Genomic DNA, 23,373 nt, shown 5'->3' on the forward strand with positions numbered 1-23,373 from the left:
CCCACCCTGGAGCTGCCTCACACTCTCCCTCACTCCCTGACGGAGACTTTGGGTGCCATCTTCTCACAGTAGCTGCGACTGGTCTCTGGGACTGCAGGGTAAGGTCTCCTTCTGTAAATCCACCTGATTCATCAGTGCTTTGATTTTACAGACACTTAAAAATTCTACATGTCATTTTAAGACAGCGTTAGTTAAGAACAAGTGTACCTCTACCACAATATATTGTACCAGTATTCTGATATATACATCCGGTTTTGGACCATGAATTGATTTATGTATACAGGTTGAGTATCCCATATCCAAATATTCCGAAACACAGAATTTTTTGAGTAGGACTGAGATAGTGAAAACTTTGTTTTTTGATGGCTCAATGTACACAAACTTTGTTTAATTCACAAAGTTATTAAAAATATTGTATTTAATGACCTTCAGGCTGTGTGTATAAGGTGCATTTGAAACATAAATGAATTGTGTGGATGTAGACACACTTTGTTTAATGCACAAAGTTATAAAAAATATTGGCTAAAATTACCTTCAGGCTGTGTGTATAAGGTGTATATGACACATAAATGCATTCTGTGCTTAGACTTGGGTCCTATCGTCATGATATCTCATTATGGTATGCAGTTATTCCAAAACACGGAAAAATCCGATATTCATATTACTTCTGGTCCCAAGCATTTTGGATATGGGATATTCTCAACCTATATATTATATATATATATATATATATATATATTTTATATTATTTGTGTTGGTGACTGTCTTACCTTTTAAAAGCCATAAGTGTGGCAGGTAAGCTTTAAACCAGATAAGCACATTTTCCTCTATAAGACAGCAGTTTCCAGGTTTCTATAAAATCTATGTGAAAGTTTGTGATAGAGTAGGATTTGCGGTGAAATGGGGTCCCGTGGAGTGGGCCGCAAGCTTACATGCATTGTACAATTCATAAACCAAAACCCCACTGTTTATTTAGATGTATATTAAAGTATTAAGGTGAATGAAGCTGCTTAGGAGAGTGCTGGGTTTTCTGTTTGGTATATTTGAGTTCGGTGGTCACAGCCCACCGCACCCCAACCCCCGGGAAGGGCGAGTGCAGTGGTTCCTCGTGTTTAAATATATATATATATATATATATATATATTTATTTTATTTTATTTATTTTATTTTTAATTTTTTTATTATATATAGATATATATATAGATAGAAAGATATAGATATATATTTACTGGTCCAGTGCAGTTTTATTGTCTGACTAAAATAATTATTTGCATTGTCACTGTGACTGTGTGTGCCTGTATGTGCTGTGTGGATTTCATTTCAGTGTATCACAGCTATATCTATCACTGCATTCTATACCCTAAAGGACTAGGTGCATCAGGGTATCATATATAGTGCTGCACATGATTACAGTTAAGTGTATTCTACTATATACCCAGTCACATCATACCGCGTTTATTCTCTGTTTATGCACTGTGCATGCTGTCACATAAATAAGAGATTTATTTGCAGGTATTATATTTGTCTGGCCGTACCATACTCATACGCTCTACCGTTACACTCACCATAATGTCTAACACAAAGAACGGGAAATCAGCGAATGCTCCTGCCTCATGCAGGAGGATTTGCCTGATGGGGGAAGTTTTGCATGATGGTCTGTGTAATACGTGCCATACATCTCCCAGTCAGCCCGAAGCTCCTGCAGTCAATCAGGAGCCACCTTATGCGGCATTCTCAACTATGCTCAATACGCTTGTCACACGCCTTGCGCCCCCTATGGGACCTCTTGTGCCATTGCAGCCATATACTGTCCCGGTGGTAAATCCGCCTTGGGTGGATGCTTTGTCTACCCTGTTACAGTAATTAAATCAATCTTTGCTTAGACAGAAACTTACCCCACGTCATTCTGGTGTCAAGGGGTCATCTAAGCGGGCCACTTCCTCCTCACAATCCACTAATATCTCAGATGATTCGTCTGATGAGGATAGGGAATATACTGACCAGTCAGACACTGATACAGCTGCTTCTGATGAGGAATCTACAACTCAGGTTGATGTCCCTGACCTAGTGGAGGCTGATTCTACAAATCGATGATGATGTAGATCCCACTACTGCGTCTAAGAAACCTGATAAGTTTAAACGTGAGAAGGTAGCTAAAGTAGTCTTACCGCATTCTGACCATTTAGTAGACATATACGTCAGGAACCCTGGTCTTCTCCAGGAAAGAAATTCTCCCTGTCTAAAAAGATGCTAGCTCGTTATCCTCTCCCTGTTGCGTTGTGTAACTAGTGGGAAAATTCACCGCTAGTGGATTCCCATGTCACCCGTCTTGTGGAGTCATTTATCCTGCCTGTCACAACTGTCACTTCACTGAAGGAACCGACAGATAAACGTGTGGAGGGATGCCTGAAGTCTATGTATTCCCTTACAGGTGCTGTACATAGACCCACAATAGCAGCCACCTGGGCCGCAAAAGGAATTGAAGCATGGGTTCAGGCAATAGAGGAAGAGCTGCCTCAGGATATATCTGACCCTGCCAGACACTATCTGTCTCATATATTACCACCGCTTCCCACTACATTCAGGAGGCAGCCTCTGAGGCAGGTGTAATGGTGGCCAAAGCGTCGACTACGTCCATCCTGGCTTGCCAATTCTGTGGTTGAGGTCATGGAAGGTGGACCTGGACTCCAAAAAGACCTTGGAGGTACTCCCTTTTAAGGAAGACATCCTGTTTGGGGAAGATCTGAATAAGATTGCGACTGACTTAGCGGCTGCTAAGACTGCATTTCTCTCGAATACTAATCCTTCTGCACAGAAGGCAAAGAGTACCACTTTTCGTTCCTTTCGACCTCAAGGGAAAGCAAAAGGTCAGGCATACCCGGGACAAGTTTGTGCTCCCAAAACCACTAAGCCCAAAGCAAAACAATCCTGGTCTGCCCGTCAGCCTGCTTCCAAACAAGACAAGCCTGCTGCATGATGGGTCGGGCCTCCCCCTGGGGGATACCAGGGTGGGAGGCCGACTTCTGCAGTTCACCCAGGTCTGGTTAAAGACCAATTCAGACGCATGGGTGCGAGAAGTCATCTCTCGCGGGTACGCAGTCTCTTTCAAGAGACGTCCCCCTCGCCAGTTCTGCACAACGGTTATTCCTTCGGATCCATTGAATGATCCGTTGTGCGTTGTCTCCTGGATACAGGAGTGGTAGTGCCGGTACCCCATCCCAGAGAGGTGGAGGATACTACTCGACCCTGTTTCTAGTCCCAAAACCCAATGGGTCTTCCCGGCCTTTACTCAACCTCAAATCACTGAACAAATTTGTGAGAGTGTCCAAGTTCCATATGGAAACGCTGCGCTCGATTATACCGACCATGGAACCCGGGGAATTATATGATATCTCTGGATATACAAGATGCTTATCTGCGTATACCTATTGCCATATCGCATCAGCAGTATCTGCGGTTTGTTATTGGCAACCTTCACTATCAGTTCCAGGCTCTGCCGTTTGGACTGGCCATGGCCCCTCGGATCTTCACCAAGGTTATGGCCGTGATGACGGCTCATCTACGTCGTCAGGAAATCAGGATCCTGCCGTATCTGGATGACTTGCTGATCCTGGCAAACTCCCAAGAGGTCCTCCTCAGTCATTTGCAACTGATGGTACGCTTCCTACAATCCCACAGGTGGCTAGTCAACTGGAAGAAGTCCTCCCTGGTCCCTGCTCGGAGCATGGTGCACCGGGGGGCACTGCTGAACACACACAGCCAAAGACTGTTTCTGTCTCCAGAGAAAGTCCGGAAACTTCAGGACAGGATCAGATACTTTCTCTCTCCCAAGAGTGTCGATACACTTGGCGATGCAAGTACTAGGCCTCATGGTGTCAGCTTTTGACATGGTAATTACGCTCAGTTTCATACCCACCCTCTGCAGAGGTTAATCCTTTCCAAGTGGGATGGCCTGCCTCATCGGATCAGGTCTCAAATGATCTCCTTGACTCCGGAGGTTCGTCTGTCACTGAGCATGGGATTTGTCTATTGTCCTGAATGCCCTGCAAGAGTATCCATTTGAACCTCTTCAGTCAGTGAACCTTAAATGGCTCACAGCCAAGGTCAAGTTTCTGCTGGTTATTGCCTCTGCTAAACGGGTGTCAGACTTAGGCGCTTTGTCCTGTCGTCCATCATTTTTGATATTTCATCGTGACTGAGCAGTTCTTAGAACCTGGTTATTTCTCTAAGGTGGTGTCATCTTTTCACCTTAATCAAGAGATTGTGGTTGCAGCCTTCATCTCTTCCGACTTGTCCTCCAAAGAACGGTCTTTGGATGTGGTACGGGCTTTATATGTGGCGAGGACTGCATCTATCAGGAGGTCAGATACCCTCTTCGTACTGTTTGGTTTCCACAAACGTGGCTGGTCTGCAAATAAGCAAACCTTGGCCAGAAGGATTAGAAATGTGATTGCACAAGCTTATGTTCAGGCTGGACTCCCAGCTCCTGCTGCTATTAAAGCCTATTCTACTCGGTCTGTTGGACCCTCTTGGGCAGCCAGTCGTGGCGTGTCCGCAGAACAATTGTGCAAGGTGGCTACGTGGTCCTCAGTGAACACGTTTATTAGGTTCTATGCCTTTGATACTTCCGCCTTCCAGGATACTTCCTTTGGACACTGGGTTCTTATACCCACTAAGGTGCGTGCCCTCCCTTGAGGAACTCCTTTAGGACATCTCTGATGTATTCCCTGTGGAACACAGTGTACCCCACTGCAGAAAAGGAGATTTATGGTAGACTTTCCATGGTACACTGGGTTCCACAGGGCGTTCACCCTGATGCACTTAGCTTCTTTGGGTTTGTATGGCATTAGACGCTAGTCCCTTCTCCTGTCAAGAGAATGTGGTTCTATGTGACTAACAGCTGCCTTTTCTTTTACCTGCTTCTGCATTGGACTGGTTAACAAAACTGAGCTCACAGTGCCTGGAGGTGGGGTTATAGAGGAGGCCTCGCAATGCATCCTGGGACAGTCTAAAGCTTTATCCTGTTGGTGGCTCTGGATCAAGATCCATCTCTACACCCCGATGTATTCCCTGTGGAACCCAGTCTACCTCGCAGAAAGAGATTTAACCATGGTAAGTCTACCATAAATCTCGTTATCTAGTAAAAAAAATTGTACTCCGCTTTAGAATTACTACTCATTTTAATAGAAAATTATATGAATTATTTGATGTTTCTTTAGATACCTATGAGATTTCGCGGATGTCCATAATGTGCATCACTGAATCCAAGGCACACACTTCCATTGCCCATTGACAGTAGGTCTTCCAAGTCATTTGGGCCACACAAAGACCAGTCTCTTTGTCCAATGCCATAGACTTTAAAGCGGGCTATTCCTCCATCTATTTAAATACAGTACACAAGTGTTAGTTGCATTTAATACTATTACAGAGCCACAGTAAATACAGTTTTTTCTTTCTAAGAAGAAGTCTGTGTTTTACAGATGAAATGTTTTGGAAACTAGTGGCAACTACTAACAACCATTACTACCCTGTGAATTACCTCTACATCTGCTGCATAAAAGAAAGCACATAACAGTGTAATAATTATAGCAGAAGAATTGTGCAAACAGAAACAACTCAGAGCTTACATCTGCTCCCAGGACACATCTACCAGGCAACCAGGACTTTGGGGCAGATTTATTAAGCCTGGTGAAGTGATAAAGTGGAAGGTGCCAACCAGCTCCTAATTGCCATGTTACAGGCTGGGTTTGAAAAATGACAGTTAGGAGCTGACTGGCTGGTGCGTTATCATTTTCCACTTTATTGCTTCACCAGGCTTAATAAATCTGCCCCTTTGTCACAGACATTCACCTCTTAACATAAGGTTTGAAAAGTTGAACCTATAGAACTTCTATGTGACAACACTGACACACAATTGGTACCACACAAGGCAGTGAACTGGACACACTACAACTGAACTGTAAGTTATTCCTTAAACCAACATATGAATACAATTCTAGTCCAATAGCACTGATTACAGTTTCATCAAGAGGTAAAAAACATATAAAACCTCAAACTTATAAACCTTTGGTGTGGGTAAGTAACACCAGAGCCGCCATCAGAAATTCTGGGGCCTGGGACTCGCAAAATAGGCAGGGTCCCCCCTCCTAAAAAAAAAAAATATATATATATATATATATATATATATGCAGTGTAAAAGAGAGGAAAATGGCGCCCAGAAATTAAAACAACTTCTACTACTAAAATAGTCCTCTAGAGGTTTCACAAACCATGTTAATCCAATATCAAAACCTGGACTGTTTTTTTTATATATAAGAATTTATTAAAAAAGTACAACAACATATTGTGTGTCCATCATTATTACATAAGCATTATGATGTAGTATCACCTATGTTGATCCAATACTGAAATGTAGAAGAATATAAGCAACTTTCTGATGTATCCTTATTCCTCCTCATTAGATATACGGAGATAACATCAAGAATAAAACGATAATCCAATGCGTTTCGTCTATTGACTAGACTTCATCAGGGGTGCGTCTAAAAGTTATAGGACAACATTTCAATACATTATAATTTTACATACAGTAATTAAAAATACAAACAGTCCAAGGGACAGGTATGAGCAAGACATGGTATAACAAAACAAAAAAAGCAAAAAGATCATTGACAATCAACGTAAGATATGGGCGGGAAACACAATTAAGATCAATAAATGACATATTTAACATCTGGCATAGCTTGAGTGGCAAATATGAAGAATAGACCTAAGTCGCTGAGCAAGATAGTACAAACTCTATGTTCAAAGTGTCAGAGGGATGGAATATCAATTCAACCTAATTTAAAACATATTTATTTCATAATTTAATCATCCATCCAAGACATCAATTAACAATTCCTTAAGGATAAATAATGCACCACATACTGTACCTCAAGGATCTAATGATTCAAATTTCATACATCTCCAATAGGAAAACATTCATATGAAAGTTGAAATTGGCGACTTCGTATAAAATCATACAGAACAGGAACCTAATGAGTTAATTATTATTAATTAGTGTATATTTAGCTCCATTACAATAGAAGGGTATATATGAAAGAGAGAAGATTCTCTATTCAAAACAATACTTATTTAAACTTGATTAGTGTAGGATCATTAGGTTCCTGATCTGTATGATTTTATACGAAGTCGCCAATTTCAACTTTCATATGAATGTTTTCCTATTGGAGATGTATGAAATTTGAATCATTAGATCCTTGAGGTATGTGGTGCATTATTTATCCTTAAGGAATTGTTAATTGATGTCTTGGATGGATGATTAAATTATGAAATAAATATGTTTTAAATTAGGTTGAATTGATATTCCATCCCTCTGACACTTTGAACATAGAGTTTGTACTATCTTGCTCAGCGACCTAGGTCTATTCTTCATATTTGCCACTCAAGCTATGCCAGATGTTAAATATGTCATTTATTGATCTTCTTTGTGTTTCCCGCACATATATTACCGTATATACTCGAGTATAAGTTGACCCAAATATAAACCGACACACCTAATTTTACCACAAAAACCTGGGAAAACTTATTGACTCGAGTATAAGCCTAGGGTGGGAAATGCAGCTCTAGCCGTACACAGCCCTCAGTGCCAGATATGCCCTCATACTGCCAGATATGCCCCCACAGTGCCAGATATGCCCTCATACTGCCAGATATGCCCCCACAGTGCCAGATATGCTCCCACAGTGCCAGATATGCCCTCATACTGCCAGATATGCCCCACAGTGCCAGATATGCCAGATATGCCCTCATGCTGCCAAATATGCCCCACAGTGCCAGATGTGCAAGATATGCCCTCATGCTGCCAGATATGCCCTCGTGCTGCTGCCAGATGTGCCCCTCATGCTGCTGCCAGATATGCCCCTCATGCTGCTGCCAGGAAATGCCCCTCATGCTGCTGCCAGATGTGCCCCTCATGCTGCTGCCAGATGTGCCCCTCATGCTGCTGCCAGATGTGCCCCTCATGCTGCTGCCAGATGTGCCCCTCATGCTGCTGCCAGATGTGCCCCTCATGCTGCTGCCAGATGTGCCCCTCATGCTACTGCCAGATATGCCCCTCATGCTGCTGCCAGATATGCCCCTCATGCTGCTGCCAGATATGCTCTCATGCTGCTGCCAGATATGCCCCTCATGCTGCTGCCAGATATGCCCTCATGCTGCTGCCAGATATGCCCCTCATGCTGCTGCCAGATATGCCTCTCATGCTGCTGCCAGATATGTTCCCTCCCCAAGTGCCAAATATGCTCCCCCAGTGCTGTTACTTACCCCTCCGTCGATCCCGCGCTGTCTTCTGAAGGAGGGACACGGAGCGCACAGCTCTCCTGTGTCCCTCCTGCATCTCCGGCAGCCGCGGCGGGTCTATTAAAGGAAGTGCCAGTTCGTGATCAGAGGTCACGAACGGGTACTTCCTTTAATAGACCCGCCGCTGCCACCGGAGATACAGGAGGGACACAGGAGAGCTGTGCGCTCCGTGTCCCTCCTTCACACTGTACTCCCTGTCACTGTGCACTGACTCGAGTATAAGCCGAGGTGGCTTTTTCAGCACAAAAAAAAGTGCTGAAAAAGTCGGCTTATACTCGAGTATATACGGTACGTTGATTGTCAATGATCTTTTTGCCTTTTTTGTTTTGTTATACCATGTCTTGCTCATACCTGTCCCTTGGACTGTTTGTATTTTTAATTACTGTATGTAAAATTATAATGTATTGAAATGTTGTCCTATAACTTTTAGACGCACCCCTGATGAAGTCTAGTCAACAGACGAAACGCATTGGATTATCATTTTATTCTTGATGTTATCTCCGAATATCTAATGAGGAGGAATAAGGATACAGCAGAAAGTTGCTTATATTCTTCTACATTTCAGTATTGGATCAACATAGGAGATACTACATCATAATGCTTATGTAATAATGATGGACACACTATGTTGTTGTACTTTTTTAATAAATTCTTATGAAAAAACAGCCCAGGTTTTGATATTGGATTAACACGGTTTGTGAAACCTCTAGAGGACTATTTTAGTAGTAAAAGTTGTTTCTGGGCACCACTTTCCTCTCTTTTACACTGCATTATATCTTCAGTTCCTCCTAACAAGGAACTTAGTGGTACTAGGCAGCCCTTCTTAAAAAGTATTTACTAATATTACATTATTCTTTGGTATAACAGCGCAGGAGGAGAGTTTTGTTGTTTGATAGATATATATATATATATATAATATATGTGTGTGTGTGTGTGTATATGTGTATATATATATATATATATATATATATATCCACCGTACCTCCGGCACTCAGAGTGTCCACCACCGGGACCATCTTGCTTCTGTGCCTTGCTCCGGGGGGTCACCCCACTACCATATGCATGAAGAAACGAGGCGGCACTCGGAGACTTTCAAACAGCAAAAACGTGTATTGGTGCTTTCAACGTTTCGGAGACCACCTCCCCTTCGTCAGGATCCTAACGAAGGGGAGGTGGTCCCCGAAACATTGAAAGCACCAATACATGTTTTTGCTGTTTGAAAGTCTCCGAGTGTGTATATATATATATATATATATATATATATATATATATATATCTACAAACAGAAACTTCAGCACTGAGTATGTGGTCATGGGCTACATGCACCCCACCCTATGAGTGGTGAGTGCAGTCACATGTACCCCGCTTCTGGGGTGGCGAGTGCTGTGGTTATGTATCTGTTTGTGTGTGTATATATATATATATATATATATATATATATATAAAAAACCATACAAAAGAAATATACACACACACACTTTCTCTCTCCCACTCACTCCCTCAACTTACCTATCACAGGCTGGCAGGAGCTGTAGCAGCCTGGTCCCGTGTAGCTCCGCCCTCTCCATTTTGTGTAGCTCCGCCCCCTTTTCATGACCGAAATCTGGCATTGTCACAGGAGAGGGGAGAGTACGCTTTCTATTGAAAAGTCTCTGTCAAAATGGCCACCGCCTCAGAGAAGACAGTTATTAAAGATACTAGAGGAGCCTCCTCTAGTATCTATAATAACTGTCTCCTCTGAGGCGGTGGACATTTTTGGAGGGACCTTTACAATAGAAGCTTGCAGAGTCCTCTCCCCCTCCTTTGACAGTGCCAGAACTCGGTAATGAAAAGTGGGTGGAGCATCACGGCGGCATGAGCAGCCCGGGCCCCTTCCTCTCTCTCAGAGAGGCCGGGCCCGGGACATCTGTGCCCGCAGAACCCCCCTGATGGCGGGCCTGAGTAACACCACAGAGTTGCAACAATCCACCAGTTCACAATATATTACTAGTAAACACAAAAGAGAAACACATTTTAATCAACAAACAGTAGCAAATCATTAGGGAATCCATCACATGACTTGAGTTATTAAGTCTTTACATATTTAATAAAATAACATATATGGGTAAATATATTGAAAGTCACTTAAGAGATTGCCCTATGTAAATTTTGTTTCACACGGTCACTTTTTTCTGGATACACACTGTTTAATAAATGTTTAGTATTTACTGGTTAGTACAGGAGAAATATATTAGCTTTCTATATACTGTACATGATTTTGGTTTTGGTGCAGCTGAGATAGTTTTTGTTGAAACCACCTGTTAAATACAATTATACTCCTTTAATAGTCTGCATGTTTTAACCACATTAATCTAATAATGGAGGTGAAGGTTTTATGGGCAACTGGAAACCCCTCTAAGTACATATCTGACAGCTCATGCCAGTAAGTTAAACAAATATTATGGGACCATATGCATTTTTTTAATAAGGCCAGAAAGCATAAGGTATGTCCGACATTCATATCACCGGCACTTGTCCCAGCCATCACCATAGTTGGGGATGGGGACAATACAATGGGCTATTTAATAAGCTCTGTAAATCCATACTTCTGGAGCTTGTCTGTATAAGCTAACTTCAGATGGTGTTAAAAAAAAAAAGAAAGAAAGAAAATAACCAGTGGTTCTCCACTAACTGAAACACCTAAACAGGAAAGAGTCATACCTTCTCAAGAAAATACAGTATCATTGAAATGTGTCAAGGAAAGGACCTTGTTCTGCTACACCACTCACACATTGTATTGGCACTTTTGTTTTGAAGGCCACAAAGCAGCTGTTTATCACTCACATTTGCAGGTGCTTATACACAGTGGTGGATTTTACCTATGGGCTGTAGGACTGAAGCCCCCCAGCAAAATCTGCCACTTCTGTGAGCTCAGCTGAGACTGTACTGGCTTCACTTTGCCTGGCAGTGGCTTCCTATTGGAAGTTCTACCTGCTAGTCACCCACAGGACAGGCAGTCCCATTGGGAGGTGGTTCCTAGCCGGCTTCTATGGGCTGCAGCCGAGGCAATCCATAGAAGCTGGGGGTTTTGTGCATGCACAGTCAAGCCGCCACTTGTGTGCATGTGCCGGTCTCGATGCCTGCAGATCCATTGTGGTGGTGGCTGGACAAAGCCGTTTCTTCATCTCCTCCTCCTCTCTGGGCATGGGTAGTGGAAGCCCCACTGCCCAAAATAGGTAGGAGCAATTGCTGCTTATACAGGACATCAGAGACAGATAAATGAACTTACCAGACAGACATGTGCACAAATTGAGCCGTTACCATCATTATTAAAGCTATACAAATCCCATAAGATAGTCTCTATATTCTAGTCTAGTTATTTTCTTTCTTTTTTGTGCTTTATAGAATGACCTTTTTATACTTAAGCACAGCAATACACTATAGGACAAAGTCATTAGTTTAAGATTTTGGATTATTATATAAGTATTATTTATCATAGGGCAATTGCCACATGGTATAAGTGCGTTAGCCTGCTATTCTCTTTTGATCCCCCCCGGGTGGGCTGGAACTCTTCTCAGCTTTATCACTTTGCACAAGAGCAGCCTGCTGCCAGCACATGTACACACTCAGCAGATGAGTGGGGGTCAGGGGTGGAACTCCCAGAGGCAATGGAGATATCTGCCTCCGGGCTCCAAGTCCTAAAGGGGCACCTGCATGTACAGTAGCATCTGAGTGGTTCACAGCAGGATCCAAGTGTGATCGCTACTCTTCCAACGGAGCTCTGCGGCGCACCCACTGCTGCTGCAGAATTAATCGGCTCTGACCCAGAAGCCCTGCTAACACCTGCAATAGGGGACAGGATGGTTCCTGTCTGGTACTGCTCAGCCTGTGCTGCAGCAAGCACGGTGCACCAACTGCTGCCACTGGACTGTGTGATGGCACCTCATGGTGAACGCTGATTCTGCATGCTGCGGGCAGCTGAATTGCATGAGTCTGACTCGACCCACCAGCTGTTGTCACACAGCGTAGTTGGAGCCCTGCTAATTTACTGCAGGCTCCGTTCCCCGTAGAACGGCTGTGAGTGCTATCTATATAATTCTGTAAGTCATGTGTGTTTATACATATAATCTCCTATATAATTGCCCAGATCAGTCACTCTGTGACTGTGTGGCTAACGCTGGATGGAGTCTCAGCGATGGGCGGAGTCAGAGTCACAGAGTTGGGCAAATAGGAGATTAGGTAATCAGGCTGCAGCTGCAGATGTTGCCGCCTCTCAGCTCATGTCCCTTCCCCTCCACGTCCCTGGAACTCAGCCCCTCCATTCGTGTCAGTGTTCACCCACGTGTCAAAGGACACCATGAAGTATGACTGCACCAAAGGTGTCAGTACTCCCCACAGTCGCCAATGGCCGTGCCCGCGCCGCATGACTGGCTGCTGCCCCCCTTCTCCAGGCCCTGTCACTCTTACCGTCCGGTGTTGCTGCTCTCTCCTCAGCTCCAGGACACCGCGGCTGGACGGAAGGATCCGGATAAGGCCGATGTGCAGGGGCCGGGGTACGGAATGGGCAGGGTGGAGGAGGGGCGTGAGGATGTCAGGTTGCGGGAATCACCCCAAGTCCGCCGCTGTATGAAAGTGACCGGCAGTTCCCTGTCACCCGTACAGGCCCAGAACTCTATGCTCTGGCACCAGGGTACGGAGTAAGACATCTGGGGCAGCCGGTGATGACATTGCCTCATCACTGCCAGACCCAGAAGCCAGGGAGGGCGGAACTTGAGGTGTCACCTAACGCCGGCATTTGTGGACATGTCTACAACTGTCATTTTATGTTACCACCCTACTCTTACTATATGATGGCAAGGCATCTGTGAGGTGTCTCCATACTCCACAGCCCTTCACTGGAGGGCTGCCAGCTCAGGTGGCTGTGACATTCAGTATTACCCCACACACACACACACACACACACACACATTCTCTCCATTACTGCCAGCCCAGGTGGCTGTGTCATTCAGTTAATCCTCCCCCCACACACACACTACTACCAGCCTATGTGGCTGTGTCATTCAGTGTCCCCACACACCACCACTACTCTCTATTACTGCCAGCTCAGATGGCTGTGACATTCAGTGTTACCCCACCCCCACAAACAAACACACACACACTACATACCTGCCCCTCCCCCACCTGCGGCACCCCCGCCTGCTACACCTCCGGATCTCCTACACCACCCGCGGCACCCCCGCACCCACCCCTTCCCTACCCGCAGCACCTCCGGAACCCCTCCCCATCCGCAACAGCCCCGCACTTGCCCCTCCACCACCTGCAGCACCCCCATCCCTCCCCCACCTGCAGCCCATCCAGACCCCCATCCGCGGACCTCACTCTCCTGACCTCTCCCCATCGCAAAGGGCTGCACCCCCTTCACCAACGTACTCCCTTTCGTCGTGCAATATTTAACCACTAACAAAACTAGGAATGCAGGTAATACTCCATATAATACAAATATTGAACACCAGAAAGGCGTGCAGGAGTTAAGGGGGCATAGTCTCTTGCGACGGTGTGAAGAGCACCCGTAGGGCGCGATGGGTCACCTAGTGTATGTATATATATTGTACTGTACTGAGGGCACCAAACTCCAACTTGCCTCCGGGCGACTGGAATGTACTTACACCCCTGGTGAAGGTGGATTTGATCCATATTACACAGCACAATCCATCATGCCGGGACAACAGTTTTCAGAGGCGTTGTCCTGAAACATTACATGAAGAATGATAATTTCCAGATAAAGATACATTTTTTGCTGGGGTAATTGTGGCAAGTTTGTAACAAAATTAGCATGATACTGTAAATAGACACCTATACCCTATGTAGCCTTCATTTCTGTCTTTGGAACTGATATTGATGTTGTTTAGTGCTTTTTGCTAGCATCGTGTATCACCAATTATACAGATACCTGGGTAGATATTTAGTCGTATGTGTGTCCATCTTTCTCTTGAAGTGACTTGAAAGTAATTGTGACAGCAATCAGGGTATCCTGGCTTTAGCTCTGTCATTTCTAGAAGGTAGTCCCACTTTTCTGAATGCAGCTATATAGAAGGAAGAAGGAAGTGTAAGTATTACATTCTGAGAAACTAAAATATGTTCTTTAAATAGAATCCCCAGGATAACTTTATTTGGGATAATTTTCTCTTTCAACCAAGGTGCAGGACATCAAGGCTCCCATGTCCGAGATAATAATATCTTCTTCTTTAGGTGGTATACTGAAGCTTAGTGCACCATGAACAAGTAAGTACCAGATCACGTATCAGGATCACGTATGTCATAGTAGACATGTAAAGAAAAGTTTGGTTTCTGGATATTACTAGTTAAAACATACTCAATATTTTGCTGTAGTCTTATCCATCACATCATCCTGCCAATTTGAAGACTGTGTTGTGACTGGAGGAGGCCAGCATAAGCATTACAGTTTCAGCTATATGTCTTCAGGATGGTCCCACACAAGACAACACACAACTATGAACTTTTTGAATTTCACTCCAGATTTTTTGGTATCTGAATCTTTTTGGTTTAATAGCTCTACGTTATTTTTTCACCTTTTATGCCAGTTTTTACATTTAATATATTCATTCATGGCCAGGACGTGAGATAAGGCAAGTTCCTGGGACCCCAGGCTTTTATTTACTTCCAGAGCCATTGGTAGCACTTTCTGGATGGTGGAATTATCCATCTGCTTATGCTGCATATAAGCAATGTTCGAGAGTTCCAATCCCACAGCTCCACCATATACATACATGCAATGCCATCAGGAACTTACATTTACAATTTGTGAAAGGTAAGTTTCTTGTCAGATACTCATGGGCATTAAGCAGTGTCAAAGGAGATATTCATTTTGTTAGTTTTCTCTTTGAAGTAATATTATTGGCAAATCGCATCTACACTAACTGTTTGTTTTGTCTGTCATTATACGTGGTCGAGTCACATTGTTATGACCACCATGAATCACGTGTCGTGCGCTGACTTGGTGGGTATATAAGGTGTGTGATAGGCCGTCTGCACACATATAACTTGTTGCTGTCATGGGTAAAAGGGGCGATTTATTCGAGTTGCAAAAAGGGATGATTATCGGCTTCAGGCCAAGGGTGGCAGTATTACTGAAACAGCGCAGTTTGTGAACTGTAAGCGTGCTGCTGTGGTGAAGGTGTATCTTGACTGGACAAATGGCACCATTGTGAATAACCGATGTGGAATCTGCAGAGCACCACGTGCCATTGATGTGAGAGGTAAACGTCAGCTACGAAGGTGCGTGACACCCTACAGTGGGGCAGCTCACCAGCAAAAATGTACATGTGCCAACCTACCAGCACCTTATTGAGTCACTCCCAGCCCATCTAGCTGCTGTCTGTGCAGTTACTCTGGCTATCAGCTGGTGGTCATTATAATGTGACTCGACCGTGTAATTCACTGCTTAAAGACCAATGTTTATAGAGTCACAATGATATTAGTACATGTGTATACATCTTAACATTTTATTATACCGCTTCTCTTATTGTCTATACCTGTTCCACAGCATTAAAGTCTTTCTCTGATGCAGCAGTTCCCAATCTGTTTCCCCGTGGAGAGAATGCTGGCTTTTCTTAGGAGAGGTGATACGATTGAGAAAAGTCACACACAAAACATCTTCCTGTTACTTTCTTAGGATAATAATAATAATAATAATAATAATAATAATAATAATTTAAAAAAAATACTAAATTTAGCATACAAAACAATCAATTGTAAGGGGTCAATTCAATTAGGAGTGATGTAGGGGGAATCTGACATTGTGTCTTTGTGATGTTGTTTAAACACTGACAATGGCACCTTACATCTCACTCTAGCGCCCCACATCGCCCACTATTTCATGCATTTTAGTTTGCAGCCTCGTTGGGATGCGCAGTACAATGCATGAATTCAGTCTACTGTATGTATGGGTTTTGGGCGCACTGCAAATCACACTGAATTTAGAGATTGTGCATCGTTCCCTATTGTATAGACCCATCCAATGTGCGTACTAAGGCTTATATTCCAGATAATGGTAATAATGTTGCAGGCCAGATTCCTGAGAATGCTTTAATGATGCAGATTTTTTACTCAACTTAAACATGAAACTATGTTTCACCATCCATCCTACAGCCAAACTGTATGTTATATTGGTAGCAGGTCCTTCCATGGGATCAGTACGAGATCCCGGCGGTCAGGAGACCGATGCCGGGAGCCTGACAGCCGGGATTCCGGTGGCGAGTGCAGCGTGCCCCCTCATGGGCTCGCTGCACTTGCTACACTTAGGGCCCAGTAGCGACCTTCAGTCACCACAAGTTTCTATTCCCCTCCGGGTAGTGGCGTGGACCACCATCCAAGAGTGGTAACCAGCCGGCGGTCAGAACTTCGACCGCCGGTATTTCAGCTGGTGTCGGGATACCGGCATCGATACTCTGACTGCCACGATCCTGAAAGGCGGCCAATTGACTGCCTCCCCCTTCCATAACCTTTCCCATTCTCCAGTATTCCATCCAATGCAACATTCACATACAACCACCCACTGGCAGCCCAGTGGAAATAGTTCCACGGTGAAAGCAGAGCTAGTTGTAAGTGTTTTTTATGAATACAGTGGTTTATTTAAATAACAAATAGATGCACAACTTGTTAAAGCAGAGTGCATTATGTCAATCTACTTCCGACGAGACAACTTACTATAAGTTTGGCTAAACACTGCTGTAAATATCATTGCCATAAAACAATTATCGCAAACACATTTGATGTCATTTTCTAAAAGCAATAGATACCTTGTAAGCTTGCCGCCTGGACTGAAATGCGTGGAGCATAGTTTCCAGTGAAGAAATGCGTGTCCACATCAAGTCCCAGAATTATCCCTGGTATTCCCAGCTCAATTAAACACCAATCGTGACCTAGGGGGAAATACATTGTCTTGTTACACTTTTCTCAGTGAAATATATACAAGTGGCATTTCTGATGTGTTCTACAGGTGTCATTCATAAATTACAAGATGCATTATTTGAAGGATCCACTGGTAACTTGTAACAATCTTCAGCTATCATATTAACATTATATGAGATTGCCAGAAGGTAAGAATTCTGTGGATGGAGCAATTCTGTAAATTACAAAAAAACATTTTCTTATTTTGTATATAATTTTACTTTAAGTTTACTGATCACCTGAAGGAAGTCACTGTGAGCAAATGATGGAGGATTGTTGCATTATTATGTGACTTTTTCATAAAGTTCTGTAGAACATTATATCATAACTTATATATACATAATGATGTCTGACTGTCCCCTTCGGGAGTCCAGAAATTGTTTCCCGTGGTAGAACGTCTAAGTTGCACCATGCGTCTTGCGTCATATGGTACATTTAGTATAGGTGAATGAGGATGCATCTGTAGCTTATTGATATTTATCTTTGCAAGATTTTAATAAATTGGCTGATATGTTTCTCACCTGGAATTCTCTTCCTCCTAGTCTCCCACCCATCCATCCATTTCCCATACTCTGTAAAGAGACCAGTTTTGAATTCTGGATCATGTTTCTGTCAAGTAAAAGTATTATACATGAGACAAGTTCTGGGACCAGCTGCATATCTTCCAGTGGGTCACTCTACAGGCGGTATTCAAGTGATATATCACGCCTAATCTCCTTTCTAAAGTGATCCTCGTTATCGCGCATATCGCGCCCATAGTATTTAGGTTTAGTTGCGTAAAGGGTTCGGCGCCTCTCTACACCAGGGGTAGCGAGCTGAAATAATGATACCATACCCGCCAGCAGAAACAGAACAGGTGTGGAAGGGAGCGGAAAGACTTGAATACCGCCCTAAATGTTAAATTCCTTTGTGACTGTTGGAAGCAATTGAAGCAATCGCAGGAGACTGTAACACGACTAGGCGCTCCCGTATCAGTCCAGCTGTTACTTGTTTTTGTATTTCTTTTTTATTCTCTTTATTGTTATCAACTGGCTGCACATAATTTTAAACCTAGCATTAAAGGTCTTTAAAATAACACAAAATTTGAGTGACTGTGAGTGTATAGTATAGTGAGCTATAACTCCTGCCATTATATTTACTAAAGTGCGGGTTTTTAGAAGTGGAGAAGTTGCCCACAGAAACCAAATAGATTCTATCTATTGTCTTCTAGAAGGTGCTAGATCAGGGATAAGTAGAACTGATTGGTTGCTATGGCCAAAATCTCAACTTCTAAAAATCTGCACTTTAGTAAATATACCCCCTAAGGTCAGTTTGTACAAGTGACAGGTCCATCTCTGAGCCATAAAGAAAAGTGTAGAACTAGCACACCATAAAAAAGATCAAAAGATTTCTATATTTACTTAAATATTTTGGGTAAACAACTTTCTAATCACTGGAGGGGGGGGGGGGGGGGCTTCTATAGATTGCAAGCAATGTACAGTCTGTCTGTCTGTTATTACCCAGCCTTGTTTTATTACTGTAATATTAGTTCTATTACTGATTTGTTCCCAATTATAAAGCATAACATAATACGATAGCATTATACAAGCAAATGTTAATGATGATGATGATGATGATGACGATAATAATAGTAGTAGTTTAAGCCTATTATGCTTGTTTCATTATTCCTTGATAAAGGGATTTTAAGTGCCCGAAATTCAGATTAATCAGACTTGCTGAACTACTTGTTCCCAAGCCTTTTCAAAATGTGTACCCCCTTCCCTGTCTTTGAAAACAGCCCAGTAAAAGCATTCTGTGCCTCCTTCTATGCTTCTATGCACATCTGGGTGTACAAAAAAGCTTTGGCAGATGATGCACTTCGTGGAAACTTTGCGAAAATCACTTTTTTTCGGAGCAAATTTTAATATTAAAGTCCGGCTCCGCTGGATCATTAAACCCCTTGCAGTGTCTGCGATCACCCAGCAAGGAACACACTGTTGGATCTGTACTGTATCTGTACACCACACTATCCTCCTCTGAGAGCTGCACTCAAGATGTTAGGGCTCAGCCGGAGCAGCAACATGGGGACCTCTAAGCTTCCATGTTCCTAAGAAACTGCTACTTTTGCTACCCCTCCTATCCCAGTAATTACATCTTCGTTACCATGTAAACAATCTTTAGTATTATAAACTTACGCTTAAAAGATTTTCTGCAGCAGCAAACCAGTCATCTGTTGCAAACAGCACCTGCAAAGATAAGGTCAGAATTGTCCTGCATCCTGGAAATGCAGTTTGGAGAGTTAGCTATCACCTTTCAGATAGATATTATGATTTTGTATTAGTGTATTAACAAATGCACCTCAATGAATTTTCTACACTGGTGTATTAGTTAAACGTCTTCTTGGTAATAGAGGAGCTACAGGTCTAATGGCACTATTCGGTCTTTAATCATTGATAATCTACATTCTAATATAAATTGTGCAGACTGGAAGAATGTACCTGTAAGACTGTAGGGAACATGGGTAATATTTACAAGTGCGGAACATTAATGTTTAACTGACCTTTCCTGAGCTGGCTGTTTTCAGTCCATTGGATGAAAAAGTTTGGACTGTTGTAACAACATGTTTACAGATGTTGCAGGAGAGAACTGTGATTGCTCAGCTAATTCAATAGAGAGAGTAAAAATGTACTAAACCATTTAAACCTGATTTAATAAAAACAGAACTTATAAAGTGTTCCCAGGGATCAGTGTCGGACTGGGGCATGAAAGGCCCACCGGTGGGGATGCGGTTGTAGGGGCCCATGTCTAGGGGTGTGGCCAGTTTCCAGAGGTGGGAGGTCAGCCAGTGCAGATGCTTGGCTAACCATGATTAGACAGTACATGTTCTGGGCCCCTTAATGGGTGGTCTTCAGTATGCCAACTGACGGGATCCCGGCGCACAGTATACCGGCGCCGGAATCCCGACAGCTGGCATACCGACACTTATTCTCCCTCGTGGGGGTCCACGACCCCCCTGAAGGGAGAATTAAATAGCGTGGCGCATGTAGTGCGCCACCGTGCCCGCAGCGTGGCGAGCGCAGTGAGCCCGCAAGGGGCTCATTTGCGCTCGCCACACTGTCGGTAAGCCGGCGGTCGGGCTCCCGGCGCCGGTATGCTGGTCGCCGGGAGCCGGCCCGCCGGCATACCATACTGAACCCCCCCTTAATAAATATATATAGCAAATACTGTAGTGCATGCATGATAATGTACCAGATTAATAACAGCAATGCACTGTAAAAAAGAGTCAATATTATTGTGCAGTATAAGGTAACTTATGTATATAATGCAGTGGCGTAAGTTCATCCCCAACGCCCGGAGGCAAGTTAGAGTTTGATGCCCCTACCCCTCGGAAAAAAAGGGAAAATTATATACAGTATAATTTGTGGATAGGACAAAGGCGACAGGAAGAAGAGGGACAGTGGCAGGACAGGGGTGACAGGGCCAGTACTGAGATGAAAGGGACAGTCCAGTGGGACCACGACAGACTAAGACAGAGGGGACAGGCGCAGAACAGGGGTGACAGGGCCAGGACAGACCAAAGGGGACAGGAGAGAAGGGTGACAGGGCCAATACAGAGATGATAGGGACAGTACAGTGGGAAAGAACAGAAATGACAGGGCAAGAAAGAGAACCAAGACAGGTGTGACAAGGAAAAGAGAGAGATGACATGGCCAGGACATAGGTGACCGAGGGTAAAGGGACAGGACAGGGGTGACAGGGATAGTAAAGAACACAGGACACAGGAGAGAGGGGCAGGACAGAGCTGACAAGGACCAAATAGAGGTGACAGGGGCAGAACAAGGACAGAACGAAAGGGATAGGCGTGAGGTTTAACAGGGTCAGGACAGGGGTGACAGGGACAAGACAGGGGTGACAGGGACAGGACAGGGTGGCAGGGACAGGAGAGACAGGGTCAGCACAGGGGTGACTGGGACAGGACAGAGGGGACAGGGACAGAATATAAGGGTCAGTAGAGAGAGATGATAGGTCCAGCACAGAGGTGACAGAAAAGGAGAGATGGAAGACAGGGCCAGGCTTAGTAAATGGACCCTGTGAGCCGTGACAGCAGCGTGCGTTGTGGGCAGTTACCTGACACTCAGGTACAGTACCTAACAACAGGCCAAACGCTCAGCCACTTCCCAGCCCTGCATCCTGCGCCGTTCTCCCATCCCATACCAGTGCCTCTCTGCTCCCCCACTGTCACGGTCATAATCGCTTTCCTCCGCCACTTACTCTTTGTTTCCCACGAGGCACTTACAGCAGCTGGCTCCTGGATCACTTCACTTGTGGACTGGGAGACGAGGCAGCAGCATCGGAAGCCAGTACTCAGTCCGGAGGGAGTGGAGCATGGAGGCCAGCAGCTGTAGCGCTGCTCAGCTGTCTGTGGCGAAGCGAGAAGGAGCCTGGCTCACCCCACTGCTGGCAGTGTTGTAGCTAGCGGTGGCGGCAGCAGGCCAGGGCTGTCAGGATGGGTCACTTAAGGGGTGGATAATAGTGCAGCGTGGGCCGCGGCCATAAGTAGGGCCCCGGGTTGTATACACTGCCAGTCACTGCTAAGGTGGCTCATCTGTATATTATAGTGGGAAGGGCATGGAACAGCTGGGGGACAATGGAGAAAGTGCCCCCATCATGGCTGGAGCCCGACTGCCACTGACTCCATTGTCTCCAGCAGTTCCGCTCCTGATATAATGTAGAATTCAGGTGCACAGTCTGGAACCTGTTTTTTAGAGAAGAAGGGGGGGGAGGGGGCAGGCAAGGAGGCCTAACGGGGGAGGGGTTTCCCTGTACCCTTGTGGGCCTGTCCAGCCCTGCCAGGGATTGATTTCAACATTATTACAGCGTGCATCAAAGAAGAACTTTACACAAAACAAATGATAGTTGTGTTTGGGTAGAATTAAAGGTGCTAATATAGAAAACAAAAGTCCATACTTGGGTTCACTTAGTAATGGTGACCACATTAATAGGGCTGCTCAATGTGATATCTACCTGCAGGTTACCTTACCGACACCGTACCTGATTGGATAGAGTGCAGAGCACTCACCGGGGGATGTGGTTAATATCTCGGCAGTTGGGATCCCAGCGTTCAGGATCCCGATGCCGGAATCCCGACAGCCGAGAATGACAACAGCCTCGCCAGGGCTATTCCCACTCATGGGTGTCCACAAGAAGCAAGCGCTCGCCCTGCTGCCTGATGTTGGGATATTGACAGCTGGCATCCCATACGCCGGGATTTCATATCCAACCCCTCACCAGCTGTGGCCAGAGTAGAGCTGGTGCAAGGTTTTTCGGCACCCTAGGCAAAGACGTCATCACCTGTCGATCTATTATTCGTTGCATTATCAAGCCGCTGTCTGGTCTGGAGTCTGTGCCGCCTGCAATTGCACTGGGTCACTGCCGCTCGTGGTGTGTGCTGAACGCCGCGGACACCTGTTGTATCTATGGCACGTCCGTGCACGGCGGCCTTTGGACTGCGCTCGCTATTGCGCCGGCCACCAGCTACGATCTCCACTGCCTCCCGTTGTGTGCTTATACGCTGCCCACCAGCTGGATCCTTTGAAGGATCCAGCTTTGCACTTGTGCCATAGTGCTTAATTAGAGGACACTTCCAGAAGGGGGTAAATATAATCCCGATTAGTCGGGTAATAACACTGAAGGAGGACTGACTCTGCACTGGGACGCCAGTGTTAGAGTAAATTGGAGACATTGTTCCTTTATATTTGTGCTGTAGCAAACAAAATCTATCTTGTGGCACTAGCGGCAAGTAGAAGACCCAATTGACCTTTTTAAGCTAACAGGCTATTTTTGCATATATTATAGGCTGAACATAATTCCAATTGAACTGATATTGCAATATATACTGACTGTTTTGTGACAGTTTAGAGCTGCTACATTTTATGACATTATTTTAGACAACTGTAACAATATTAAGTGTGATGTTATTGTATCAGTAAACGTTTACATTATTAGCAAGTCTCCTGGTTTTATGAGTGAAAACAGACATCTATCTAATATTCACTGTGTTTTCAGTCACTAAAGTGCATTGACACC

The 23,373-nt window shown here is 44.4% G+C and overlaps 1 protein-coding gene across 1 annotated transcript in view; it reads right to left on the minus strand.

The window, feature by feature from the left end:
• Window positions 1-23,373, minus strand: part of ALLC (allantoicase) — a 54,009-nt gene that overhangs the window by 14,655 nt on the left and 15,981 nt on the right. Inside the window, exons 3-8 of the mRNA XM_063915465.1 lie at window positions 19,482-19,532; window positions 17,829-17,916; window positions 17,157-17,279; window positions 15,891-15,967; window positions 14,288-14,420; window positions 5,224-5,379 (exon numbers count right to left, since the gene is read on the minus strand). Coding sequence (XP_063771535.1) covers window positions 5,224-5,379; window positions 14,288-14,420; window positions 15,891-15,967; window positions 17,157-17,279; window positions 17,829-17,916; window positions 19,482-19,532 — 628 coding nt within the window. The remainder of the gene's footprint in view (window positions 1-5,223; window positions 5,380-14,287; window positions 14,421-15,890; window positions 15,968-17,156; window positions 17,280-17,828; window positions 17,917-19,481; window positions 19,533-23,373) is intronic.

This window comes from Pseudophryne corroboree, chromosome 4 (assembly GCF_028390025.1).
Source record: "Pseudophryne corroboree isolate aPseCor3 chromosome 4, aPseCor3.hap2, whole genome shotgun sequence".
In the NCBI taxonomy this organism is placed as follows: Eukaryota; Metazoa; Chordata; class Amphibia; order Anura; family Myobatrachidae; genus Pseudophryne; species Pseudophryne corroboree.